Source organism: Hermetia illucens, chromosome 2 (genome assembly GCF_905115235.1).
Source record: "Hermetia illucens chromosome 2, iHerIll2.2.curated.20191125, whole genome shotgun sequence".
Lineage (NCBI taxonomy): Eukaryota > Metazoa > Arthropoda > Insecta > Diptera > Stratiomyidae > Hermetia > Hermetia illucens.
The window spans coordinates 30,526,192-30,540,396 of record NC_051850.1 but is presented as its reverse complement, the minus strand read 5'-3'; the positions used below and the strand labels follow the sequence as shown (position 1 = coordinate 30,540,396).

At 40.7% G+C, this 14,205-nt stretch overlaps 1 protein-coding gene across 9 annotated transcripts in view; it reads right to left on the bottom strand.

Annotated features, from left to right (window-relative positions):
* LOC119650309 (facilitated trehalose transporter Tret1) overlaps positions 1 to 14,205 on the bottom strand; it is a 214,357-nt gene that overhangs the window by 39,807 nt on the left and 160,345 nt on the right. The window contains exon 1 of one of the 9 annotated variants that reach the window (XM_038052956.1): positions 4,421 to 4,680. The exons of the other annotated variants lie outside the window; for them this stretch is intronic. Coding sequence (XP_037908884.1) covers positions 4,421 to 4,483 — 63 coding nt within the window. The 5' untranslated portion in view covers positions 4,484 to 4,680. Of the gene's footprint in view, positions 1 to 4,420; positions 4,681 to 14,205 lie in introns of those variants that run through there. 9 annotated transcript variants of the gene reach the window in all.

Here is a 14,205-nt window from a genome sequence, read left to right as displayed (position 1 = left end):
ATTACATTTACAATGTAAGGATCTCGATGAAGTGACATTGAAAGGAGAATTTTGTACTGCACTTGAAGGAGCAATTTAAGTTGGTAGAACTTGCGGAGGAGTCTGTTAAGAGCTTACAAAAAGCCTATGGTGGTACTCAAACGGCCATAGTACGAGCGCCAGTAGAAGCAGCGGAGAAGTTGTTGGTGGCCAGAAAAGTTCGGATTGGATTGGTTTTCTGCCGTTTAAGACAACAAGCTTTACTAAAGAGGTGCTTTAAATGCCTCATGTTTGGGCACTTCGCGAAGGCATGCATTAGAGTCGGGAGAAAGACTATAGGGGTGCGATAGGGACCCCAAATATCTATTGTAGATAATCGGCATATTGCCGGAAATGGTAAATGTCCGGAATTTAGGAAGACGTTAACTGCAATGAATTGCCATCATAAGTGCACCGTATAGAATCCGTCACGGTTGCATATGGGTCACAGATTTGACTAGTGGAGCGGCGATATGGGTTTGCGGTTGACAGGCCATAAAATGTATTGCAAATCAGGCAGCCAGTCGCTTTGTGTGGGCGAAAATAAGTGGCGTATTTATATACAGCTGCTACGCTGAATTCTGGGAAATCCTTGATAATCTTTTTTTTGGCGCAAGGGGACGAACTCCAAACGTATTTGGTGGTGATTTCAATGTTTGGACCCTTGAGTGGGGTAGTAGAGATTCAAATGCAAAGGGGTGCAGTTTATTAGAAACTTTTGCGCAGATAGACAAAGTTTTGGCTAACGAAGATGTTGTAAACACCTTTCAGAAAGGGGGATCAGGCTCGGTTGTAGACCTGACCTTTGTCAATCCTGCACGGGCGTGTGGTATGTCTTGGTGCGTTAGCGAACTCCACATTCACAACGAGCACTAGGCAATCTTCTTTGAGGTATGTGTGGAGCCACCGGCCAAATAACCATCATGATCGAAGTCGAGCAAGATTTCAGGCTGGTCTGCGAAAGCTTTGGATGAGCAGACCTTCGTAGAGGTGTGGTTAGACTAACCTGGTAAAGCAGGTGCCTCTAGGGAAAAAGCTGTCCATGTAGTCCGCCAAAGGATGTGACGCGTTCATGCCTAGGTGGTGCTCATTCCCCAGTAGAATTCTAAACTACTGGTGGAATGATGAACTGGTCGGCCTTCGATCTGCTTGCCAGGGAGTCAGAAGAGCAGCTCAGAGGGCGGTAGGTAGAGTCCATCAAGGGGCAAAAGGGGTCCACCTATAAGGCAGTCCGCAAAATCCTCAAGCTCGCCATGCAGCGAATTAAGTGAAAATACTTTAAGGAGCTCTGCTCAGAGGTGGACGTAAATCCATGGGGAAGTGCGTATAGAATCGTGATGGGACGATTCAGAGATTTATCTCCGCAGATCACGTGTATGACCAACTTGCTGCAACTAATCCAGGGGTTAATCCCCCAGCAAGATGAAGGCATTGACATATTGCAGCCACCTCTAAATGTGACGGCAATTCCGCCAGTCATCAAAGATGAGCTGACCTGAGGAGACAACAATATTCATGGCCTGGATGGAATACCGAATAAGTCGCTTAAGCTTGCCGTGAAGTCCAGATCGCACATGTTCGCTGAGTTGTTCGAAGCGTCTGTTTCCAAGGGGATATTTCCAGTGGCATGGAAGCGCAGAAGTGGCCACTTTTGCCTAAGCTTGGTAAACCTCCAGATGAACCAACCTCATACAGACCCATAAATCTTCTGGACACTGTGGGGTAAATGTTAGAATAGGTAACCCATAAAAGATTACTCCCGATTGTTGAGAGACAAGGTAGCCTTTCAGATCGGCAGTATGGGTTTCGTAAAGCCAGATCAACCATTGATGCCATCAAATTATTGGCTTGGTCGAAGATGCAATTCAGGGAAAGGGTAGTACCAGCAAATATTGCGTGGTAGCAGCCCTGGACGTAAAAAATGCATCTAATACGGAAATCTCTAGCGAAAGTTGCTACTCCCGCCCACCTCGCTGTTATCGTCGGTAGTAGTTTAGCTGAAAGGAGGCTCTGGTATGACACCGATGACGGATCCAAGGAGTACGTTGTTTTAGCGGGTATTCCGCAGGGCTCCGTATTGGGGCCACATTTGTGAAACATCATCCACAATTATGTAATATTATTCCCCTTCCGGAGGGAGCCACAGTGGTGGGTCACACTGATGACATAGCGCTGGTTGTTGTCGCAAAGCATCTCTAAGATGGTGAGTGATACTCAGGCGAGGAAATCAATGCTGTTAAGGGTTGGTTAGAAAGCTCTAGTCTGATACTTGCGGAGGAAAAACGGAAGTGGTCCTCATTCCTAAGCGCTGGAAAAGAAATTACGCCTGTATTAGAATCGGGAATAATATCATCACTTCCAAGTCGACCATCAAATAATTGAGACTGGTGATAGACGGCAAGTTCAGTTATAGGCAACATGTGCAGTATATTTACGATAAATCATCCACTACAAAAATGGCCTCGGCAAGGATGATGGCGAACTTGGGAGGGCTACGGTATACCTCTACGTTGCTTATAGCCAGGACGGTGACATCAATCATGCTCTATGCGACCCCAGTTTGGAGGTAGGCGTTGCGGATGTCAGTTAGCGCTAAGCTAAACTGAGTGGAGTCTATAGGAGGATCGCCCTGAAGATATGCTCTCCATTCAGAACTGTCTCAGATGATGCAGAATTCGTCTTCTTGGGAATGGTACCGAGTGACATCTTGGCAGATGAGGTGGCGAACATTTACAATGCGAAGCTCATTTCTCCCTTAACGCAGACGAAGTACGCTGAAGGGAAGAGATCTGTAAATAGATCACAAAAGTGGTGGGAACGCTCGGGAAAGGATTGGTGAACTCGCAGGCTCATCTCTGCCATCAAGGAATGGTTGGAGAGACAAAACGGGGGATATCGCCAGTACACAGGTTTAAACCTCACCCGATTGATTTTTTGGAAGGAAGGAAGAATCTACAGGGGACTCTAGGAGGGGTGCAGGAACCAGAAAATCTGGTGCCGAGAATAGTAGCTCGTCAAGAGGGTTGGCATGCGGTAATCTCCATGATCGCATCTATCCAGAACAAACTGCGAAATACAGAGGAGAGGAGAGAAGCGCGGCTACGTACGCCGTGTATAGAAGAAAGGTGACCTAACTAGAGTAAGCAGCCTCCTCTCTGTGATGTAATACCTTACGGTACCTCCGCGGGGCAGGGGGGAGCCGGCTGTAGTTTTAGCGGGTAAAAATCCCGCACACAGTCAGACAGTAAGCCGATTTTAATAAGGTTTTGTTTTACACAAAAATGTGTGAAAAATAGTTTCAAAATATGCATAAAAAAATTAAATATTTCCAAATTAATCATTCCATCATTTCCTCATAATCCTGATCATCTACATGCCAGGGAAAAAATTCCTTTTCTTCCAAATTCCTATCACCTACACCCACGACTTTCACTAAAATTTCAACACAAATTTCCATATCGCCTCCGGAAAATTACTCCGTTCGCAATCAACTACCTACGCAACCCCCACTGGCACTTTCTACTTGGTGACCAATTACATATTGACATTCTTGTGATAATGGACAAGCGGCAATTTCCAAACTCATATCGATACAGCCAATATGTAGGTATTCAAATATTTTTCCAAGTCTACACACTTTCCCTACTTTACTTTCACATTGGAGTTTCCAGTAGGAATTTCTGTATGACATAGCGGTCGTAAACTTTACCCTATGAGAGAGGGTGCCGATTCTGACTGATAAGGGAGAGTAGATGGAGATGGATGTATTCGATGTGGTTGTCGATTTCACATAAATTAGCATTTAGATGTGATTTTTCATGGAATTGGTGTGGGATTAGGAAGGAGAGGGTGGGGTGGAAGTATGGAAACAGTTTCCGTACGGGGCAAGCCGGAAGGACATTTTTTATTTGACGGAGGAAGTTTTAGGGATAGTTTTATTGGCAGTTGAGCCTTTTATTTCCAAAAGTTACAAGCATATGCACTCGTAAAAGTTTTGTATATATTTTTGGCTTTTGGCGCCAGAATGGGATAAACTTTTTTTTAACGTAGAATTCGTGGAAAAATTGTTTAACTCTTCAATCCACCATCACAGTACATACAATATAGATACATAGGAATTTGAAATTGGTTAATTTATCAAAAAATATTTACAATACCATAAAAATGTGAGGTGCTGGAAAGAGTCACCACCTTGTAGCTTGCAGATAAAAAAGCAAAATCGTATGTGCTCACTTGCTTACATTGGCAACTTATTGCGCTTAAAAATTCTATTTACATTTTACTCTCAATAAATCTAATATTTAATTGTTGACTAATGTAGATAGATTTTAAGAAAGCCTGATAACTACAAATCATACAGAAAACTCTTTATTTTTAGATTTTTTTCCAAACTTATACGTACATGGCTCGGACACGGTTCAAATTTAATATTAGGCTGTTTTCGACTACTATCCATGTTGGGCATTTTTAATCGTTCGATTTCTCACCACCACACTTAAACACTTTACAATAGAACAAATCTGATGAAATTCCTTTCACTTAAATATTTCCAATCTTAACACTATCAACAAAATAAATCCAACAAAACAACTCAAGAAAAAATAATCTCGGGGGCTCGACCGATTTTCAACCTAACACTTTCCCCGACGCAGAAGGGTTGATAGTTTTTTGAAAACTGAACTAAAATTACAAAGAGTATCTGCCATTGGTGTTACGGTTACAATGCAAAAATATGCTAAATATCGTATGCAACTGACTGCACACGTTCAAAATATCAATAAGAATATAGTACGAGGGTATGTATGTGAAGGTGCCAAGATATTGCAAAAAAAGATATATGCAAATTGCCTCCCATGGATGTGGGTAGGAATGGTGAGGTCTTAAACACGTGAAATGTATTATTAATTAGTCGCGTTACGCAGATTTTATTCAACAGGTATTTCGTACCTTTCAGTTCATTTCTGCCAATTTAGATTGTATGCCGATTGGTTTCGTCAGCCATACACACACGCGCGTATGGGCAAGTATACCAGTTTGTTCGCGGTCTGAAATCCAGTAAGTGCGGTTTTCGCGATGTACTTGAATCTAGAATTTCGCTGGTTTGTCATATTCACCTGGAAACACATTCTCATGTGATTTTGCGCCTATTTTTCCAGCGACCAACACAAATAAGGGACGAGCCCTCTTTCGCGACAGCTAGACTGTAGATAGTTTTCTATAGATTGTTGTCATGAGATTGCAAGCAGAAGGTATGTACCCAGGTTTTTTTATTGTATCCATACTCGTATATGTTTGTATGTACTTAGTCAAGTTCACACCTTAAAGGCAGTGCACACGTCACAGCTTTGTAATCGACTCTGTTTAGCCAGTGTCAATAATGCATGGGGCAGTGCAACTAAGTCAGCTTGAATGCTTGCACTGGGAGGAAGTTCGTATGCAAATGGAAAAATATTTCCGTAAGCACGTGTATGGTTACATGTGTTTCTAATCGCAATTCAATGCTTAACGTTATTATTATTTCAATAATTAACATTGTCGTTTGATTGAAATGCAATCTTTTGCTGACTTAATAGTAATCAGAGAAAATGGGGGGAATAGGGGAGTGCCGATTAGTGCATGCATTTTGGTCAATAAAGATTTAGAGAAAAGTTGAATTTTCAACCCCACCTCTGATGAAGTGGTAAGTTTATGGAGGCGGAAGGATGAGGGGCTCCCTCTTTAAATCGGAAGAAAAATCGTGGCCTTCATTCTCCCTTGAAAAGTTCTAGTCCTTGAGAGTGTTTTTTTATATCATAAGTTTCAATTTTCAACTCCACCTCGGAGGGGGTGGGGGTGAAGATTGAAGGGAGGCCCTCTTTTCTAATCCTGATAAATACTTGTGTTGGTCACCTGTCCCTTGATAAGCCATGGCGCCTTAAAGTAGGGCTATTTTCATGTCAAAACGGTAAATCATAACGCCGCAGGAGTAGAGGATTGTACGAAGGGAGAAGCGAAAGATCTTCTCTCTCCAACTCTGTTGAAAATTTACGACGGCACCCCTATCCTTAAAAAGGAATTTCCCCAAAAACATAGTAATCTACTATTGTTGACTTAACTTAAGGGGGTTATCCAGTGTGCTGGATCCACGAAATTGCTTTTTTTTCGACATCAATTGAAAGAAATTTAGTAGAAGCCCTAGGCATCTTAATGGGCAGTGTAAGCAATATTTTGACTGAAGTATTGGGTTTCAGAAAGCTGTGCGCGCAATGGGTGCAGTATTCGCAAACAATGGAACAAAAACACATTCGAATGGGACTTTCCTAGCAACATTTAGAGCGTTTTTGAATGGATGAAGGGGATTATGTGCGTGGATTCATCTTTATGAATGAGACCTGGGTGTATCACCATGATCCTGAATCAAAACAAGCGGCAAAGAGTGGCGTGAACCTGATGCTTTGGCTCCAAAACGAGTTCATGTCCAGAAATCGGCCAACAAAGTGATAGCATCAGTTTTTTGGGGTGTGAAAGGAATTTTATTTGTGGATTACTTGCAAACTAGTAAAACAATAAATTCTGAACATTTGTAATCTTTTAGATCAGCTGAAGGAAAAAAATCGTAAAAAAAGACTAGGTTTGCAGAAGAAAAAAAATTGCTTTTCATCAGTAGCATTTAGACAATGGCCAAAAACCTATGAATTCAAGTTCAAATTGTTGGAGAATCCACTGTTTTCACCAGATTTGGTCATAATAGCTATGGAAGTGTATTTTCCAGCCCTTCCAGATTCTCACTTCAGGCATAGAATTTATAAATTGGAATCTCGTTGGAACAAGTGTATTGACCTTTACGGAGACTATACTGAATAATAAAGTGTATTTCAAACCATAAAATTGTATTTTCCTTATCGAACCGCAAAACTTATTGAACAACCTGGTATATGGGCAAAGTGATTTTTTGATATTCGGAGTAGTTCGGAAATTACAGTGTTAAACACGTAATATGCCAGATTTATGTCGATCGCAAAAATCTAGCGCATATTTATCGGTCCGAATGACGTTCGAATGACTTCGCTAAAAGGACAAGAATTGAAGCCAAGGCTATACATGTATTTATTGAAGCCACTTAAGGTTTATGGACTAGGTATAGCAGATTAATGGTCAGTTAAGATTTTATGACTAGAAGTCACATTCTTCTTTTTAAATGCGTTTTTCTCGAAATTGCATATTGAAAATATGTTGCTACCATAGCCCAGAATGTATCCAACTAATCACGACTTATTCAGAACATATTTCTACGGTCCGCAAACTAGGATAATTCCGATTCATTTGGCAGTTTTTTGTTATTCATTAAAGTAGCCTTGAAAAAACACCAAAATTCTTAACAAAAAGTTTCACAAGACACCAAAAACGTACCTTTCAATATTTCTTAATAATCCTAGTTTGTGGACTGTAGTTAAGTCCGCATGTTAAAATGCCGTTTACTTTTTCTCTTTGAGATGATCTCAGCGCTTTCTAGCGTGGCAGCAGCAAAATACCTTTTTTTTGTAGTAGATATCAATATGGAGTGTATTTTGAGGCTTGGACACAGTATAGAGGGAGTTTCATGATTTTTTTTTCAGATTTTTTGGTTGGGTAGTTTCTGAGAATGGATTCGTTAAAAGAATCATCTCTTTTGACCATCCGCACTATCCATCTTTTTAACAAATGTCAAAATAGAGACCGACTTCGAAAGTACTAATCGAGACCTTCCATCTGATACCAAGCATGACTATATTCGGTGAAAAAAAAAGTTTAAACCACCCTTTTGCATGATATAACGTCCTCCATGTGCGGCGTTCACAGTTCCCACTTTCTCACTAAATTTTGTGTCAATCAGTATAGTAGTTTCCGAGAAAAGTGTGTGTGACAGGCAGATAGACAGACGGATAGACATTGAACCGATTTTAATAATGTTTTTTACAAACATTCCCCCTACTAAGTACCAAAATAGGCTCTCTTCGAGAAGCCGTAACTTTTTAAGAAGTATTGTAGTTACGGTCATTACTCCTTAAAAAGCATAACTCCCTGAAAGAGGCTATTTTTTCATCGTTAATAAGCTTATTGGTAGGACAATTATCGCCGTAATGCCTAAGGGACCCTCTCCCTTGCCTCCCCACACCTTCCCGCATCCGTGCGAGTGCTTATTAATAATTTGAAAATAGCCCCTTTTCGGGGTGCCACAACCTTTCAACGGGGTTAATCTCCACAATTCTTCAGCGGTGTTAAAATGGAAGGGGCTACTTCTTCCTCCTACATCTACATACCCTTTTTTTTCCTTCCTTCCCCGAGGTGGGGCTGGAAAATCAAACTTTACCATGGTGACATCAAAGTACTCCTCATTTCATATAGAAGGGAGCCGAATTATGGAGCTAAATGAGGTTGGTACAAATCAATCTCAACCATAATGGGGAAACTCAGGCCGTGCAATCGTAAACCATTCGAGTTTTATAATCTGAAGATGGTGGTAATCTGCGAACCTTATCGAAATTAGGGCAGTGCGACATGGGGGAAAGTTAAATCTGAAAATGCAAACGACAAGTCATTCAAGAAACAATGGCATTCTCGAGAGTCGTCTTTGTAATGGCCAGTCAGTCAACGGCCAGAAAGTTAGGTTCGCGCAGGTTGGGAATAATAAGGCTCCGGGATTGGACGAGATTCAAAACAAAGCCCTGATGGTGACTGTTAAATTCATGCCCGCCTGGTTCATAAGAACATTTGAATCGTACATAGTGGAAGGAATGTTTTCCACCCAGTGGAAGGAGCAGAGATTGGTCCTTTTTCCGAAGCTTCGAAAACCGCTTGGCGTAACCTCTTCGTGTCTTTTAGACTGCTTCCGTTCTTCAAGCTAGTCGGTAGTCTTTTAGAATAGTATCGTGGATTTCCGCGAGGCTATTATATGGTCCACGTAGTAGCAGTAAACATGGATCTACCGTTGGTAGGTGCTATGCAGTGGTGACGCTGAGATGTCAGGAATCCCATTAATCTGGGCAGGGCGGATTAGACTGTGTGTTTCTGATTGCTTAGCTCGAATAATCGAGAGTTACCTATCAGGGAAATTTCTTTGGTACGAGATGGATGGATGGCTTCATTTTGGAGACCCTGTTGTGGAATATAATGCATTGTGGAATGTTTGGCCTTCGCGTTCCACAGCATACAAAAAAAAAACGAAAAATTGAATTACCGCTAACACAACACCTTATGGACACGGTAGTTACAGGAAGTATTAACATGCCTTCGGATTAAACGGATTCCGCAACTGTCTCCAATGGGCTCCTGCCTATTATTTTCTATTGTCCGAGGTTCGCGGATAAAAGAGAGAAGTTTAATGACACCCTCAACGTAGTTGTCAATCTCATGGAAGAGATGCTGAGGTGGGAAGTAAATTGCAGTAAGGCAAGCGTACAGCGTGGTCTCTTCGTCTCAGCGAAGACCTCTCTAGTACAAAGCCATCTGCTCAGCGAACGGTTGCCAGAGAAAATTCATTTGCTGAAAGGGGATTCAGCGCCTTATAAACCAGAGAGAACTTAATTTATCATCATTTTGTTATGAACCATGGATTTGGGTTTTTCCTCCCTTGAAATATAGTTATGAATTTCACTTGGAATGGGGGATCCATTTCCCTTTTTCCTCAGACTATATGAAAAGATGCATCCTTATTTACAATGACCGGTAGATGTCGAGGTAGGGAAGGGACTCCAAAGTTCGCCGCTAATCCTATCCTGAAACAGGAGAGAGTTGGAACGATGATTATCGCGGATTGTTCTTATTGGATAATGCAATCGGGTCACAAGCTTTTCGGTTTCATGCGTGCTGTCAAGCCAATATTTTTTTCAAATTTCGAAAAAAACTTATCGCTATATTCCCTCCACTTACATCGCTGGAGTTTCAAAAGGGTAGATATTGGAAGCATACTCTGGATTGGTAATTTACGATTGACTACTCTGTGGGAGTCGTCCGAATTAGCTGGGGTTGTAGGATGATGTTTTCGCATTGGAGTCTTCTAAAGGCAGAGATATGATTTCTTTTTGGACAAAACTGGGAACAGATTTATATCTGTGTATCTCGTACTCCAGATGATACAGATTGTGTAAAAATTCATTACCCACTAATGATTCTCTCATTCGCGAAATTGTTCTCAATTTTCTACGTAGCTCGGTCTATGCAAATAAGCCATCTTGATCATGTTCTTGATTTTTAAGGTTTGTCATATGATATGATAATATGTAATATGATTTTAAAAATGATGTCATTTAAGCCCAGTGCCCCTACGACTACAAACGCTTTGTCTCCATATAGATGGGAGACAATTCCCAAAACAGGAGTCATAGGTGTTTGCATATACATGTCGTTATTCGTTATCTAAATTGAGGCACTTTACTCAATATCAGATGCCCTTATTTAAAAGGAATTTAGATTCGTTTCTATTCATAATTTCCATTATTATTATAAATGCAGAGTACCCACATACATATATGGGGACCTTAACAAGTTGTCGATTGAAATTTATATAGTGTTGATAGATACGAGTATATCACATATGGATGTGAGTATGTCATATATGGATACGAAACGTGTAGATGTTTGGAATGATAATGCAATAATATTTCATTTATACCAATTTCTGTCACCATTCATTCATTGATTCAGTAGTATCTGTATTTGAATTGAATTGTGACTTGAATTGTTTTGATTTAAATCTGTTAGCACTTACATATGATGAATGGATGGATATTTATTGCTTATTTTTTTCTCTTTTCAAACTGGTTTGATTTATTTAAGTGAGTGAAGGAGGTATATATATTACTTCTTCAGGTTATGACTACAGACGGCAATATAAGTATTATCTGGGGGAGTACAAAAAAGTTTTAGATTTCTTCAACAAAAAGTACTGGAGTTGACTTTATACATATTATATATATTATATTACATTTTTTCAATTGCTTCTCTTCGAAGATATAACTGTTTAAGTTTTAACGAAATTTCAAAATTGATTTCGATACTAGGAGTACCATGTAGCTACCAAAATGCGTATATGGGAGAATAAATAGGATTCACTGACTTAATTCTTCGTCCTCGAAATCGCTGCTAATCATTTAATTTTTATCCAACAATGTCGTCCTTTCTTTTTTTGCAGTAGCTCCACTTACTTCCTACGAGAATCAAAAATCCTCCCTGATCTAGAAGTTTTGACAGTTCTATTATGCTTCGTGTTTAAATCATAGAATGTCAAATGGAATATTGACTTCCCCTTCAAAATCACTTTCCTTGGTCATATTCTTGACATATAGGTACAGTGATCCAAAAGTTTCTTTCACTTCAACTGCAGTACAGTCTGAGAAACTGAGTGTCAGAGAGATTTTAAAAAGAGAATAGTTTTGCCGATCGTAAATTTAATGTCAATGACAGGGTAATACCTCACAAAGGCGGCGAGAATGGGGGTCGAAGTTTTAAACATCGGTTCTACAGCAACGTTCTGGCCTATGATGCGAAAAGCATTCTAGAAAACTTCCCGACGACCTTTCACTAATACTTCCCGTTCTAATGATTAACGTTATCTCGTCGTAGCTCTTAGATCAGGCTGAGCCCCTATGGAGGACACTTTATGAAGTGATGGCGCTGTAGCTTTCACTATCGTAAATACCCCTGGGGTCTCCGAACGTGACAAACCTATTATTCATTGGTGAACGGTGGAAATTGGTGACCTGCCGAGCAAGCGTCATAAGTTCTGCCGTTTCGTACTTCGTTAAGGCGAGTGGGAGGAGGCATGCGCCACATTAGCAGGGTGCAGATCAGGTAAAGCCAGAAGCTGAACACTTCAGGTATGAACGGTTTTGTGTATTGCTTATATGAGCATATTTGAATGGGCATTTATCTCAGTTCTGCCTAGCTCGTAATGTTTATGTATTTAGTTCAGACTATTTACTTTACTATGATACTGACATGCAGTCTGAATGCAAGAAATTTGCACAAAAGTGGCAAATTTGACCTATTATAGCTCTGCTGGTAATAGTCCGATTTCCATGAAATTTGGTAGTATCATGCTCTATATTATTGTAAAAGTTGATGATACTAGGATAAGCTTAAGGAGGGTTTGGGTTGAGTAGTTTCTGACAAACCCCTTCGGACCACTCACTCCTACTTTTTGCAACCGATGCCAAAACTAATACCAACTTTGGAAAGTACTAATCGAGACAATTAATTTGACAGCTCCCCCAAATTTACATCTCGGTTTTGCATGTACCTTCCCTTAAATTCAACGGTGCGTGCGAATTCTACCTTGTTTCTACCTTGTTACCAAATTTTGTACCAACAGGAGCAACCATTTCTAAGATAATAGGTGTGACAGACAGACGGACGGACAGACAGACAGTAAATCGATTTTAATAAGGTTTTGTTTCACATAGAACCTCTAAAAGACTCCGAAGCGCGATAAACATAAAGCAATGTTGCTGTTTGGAATTCGTGGGGAAACATAGCATAAGCGATCTGCTGAATTATGTGGACATTAATCCCTATGTATCCCGTTCCGGTTGATCACAAAAACGTGGACAAGGCCACCGATTACTCACTATGGAAGAGCTCGTAGAGGCAGTTTCTTTCTCTATAAAAAAAAGGAGGCGCCAGGATTCTAGGGTCACCCGGAAGAGTTATATAAACTGATGTTTCATCATCGGCGGAAGCTACTAATCGGCACAATCAATGCTTACCTGAAGGTAGCGAGGTTTGCGTTGATCAGCAGAGGAAACTGTAAGCTGCCACCTGCCTACTGACCACTATGTGTACTTGGAGTAGCTGGAAATACTCGAAAAGCCCATCAGACTCGCCGAAGTGATGCGCACTGCTGGGGCTTATCCCCACAACAGTTCAGTTTTTGATTAGGGAGATACACAGTAGAGGTTGTGAATGCTGTTCATCGAGCTGAGGCATTCAGAGTTGATTTCAATAAGTAATACTAATCGAAAAGCATAAGACTCAATATTCCAGGAGACTCGCACCTGGTCGATTATGCAAATGATATTGTATCACTTGTCGCCCGATGCACTATTACATAAGCACAAAGGAGACTTGGCATATTGCTTCGACGAACGGCGCCGATTACCCCTTTTTTCTTGTGGAAGGTGGGATGGGATTTGTTTGCAATTTTATGTAGATGCAGGGGTTCCTTTCCGAACAATATTGTCGGAGAGATACTGGAGATGGTGACAGGTGGAGTTGAGTTACGTTCGGGTTCTTATTCTCGCGAAGAAGTTTGAGCCGGAGTGGCAGTTGGACTAGATAGCAGGAGGTTGAGCTAACAATTAGTTTACAATCTCCCTTCTCTTTTGCCTGTCTCGAAGGTTCCCGAAGGCAGAGAATGGAAAGGCCAGCCTGAAGTAATGTGTCAAATGGTTCCAGACTAGTTCTTTTACGACGAGAGGATTGATAGTTGATGGTTCGGAGGCTTATATTTACCTATCCTTCCCAAAGAAAACAAGTCGGGAAACCGGAAGAAAGGTTTTGTGTATTTCTTTCATCATTATAATTCATATTTATCATTTGAATGTGCACTTGTCCCATTAGGTGTGATTCGCTACAATCATCTCCGAAAAAAATGCATGTGCGATTTGCCAAATTCAAAAACATTTATTTGTGATTTATTAGTAAATCTCACAGATCAAGACTATTTTAGAACCGATTTCCATAAAAGCACCTTGCACGATCGCATTGCTGCCATGAACGAAACCGTCAGTTGTCCTTTTTCTTTTGAAATAAAGATACATGCTGTGCTCGAAAAGGGCATTCGTAGACTAATTGGATCGGTCCGCCATAAAATGGATGTGTGCTCATGACTCGATTGATCCTTAAAAGAGGACCACTTTCTCAGGTTTCACTACAGGCATCGGTGAAAATGCTTTGTTACTCCTACTGGGAGCATCCAGTCAATCTTAGCATAGAGGAGCTTCTCTATGACGGTAGAGACTGAAAAATTCCTTTGTTTGTGGCCCACATTGGGCGCCATTGTTAAAAACTAAGCGTGCGACATCAAAGATTCCATTTTTTTCTAAGTAATAGGGATTGAGAATGCCCAGAAAAATAAGGTAGTCAATAAGGCGAGAGCTATCCTTGAACAATATTCAAGGGTGTTTTTTATGGAAGAGTAAAAGTTGATTCTAGTAGTTAGTCGAGGTTAAA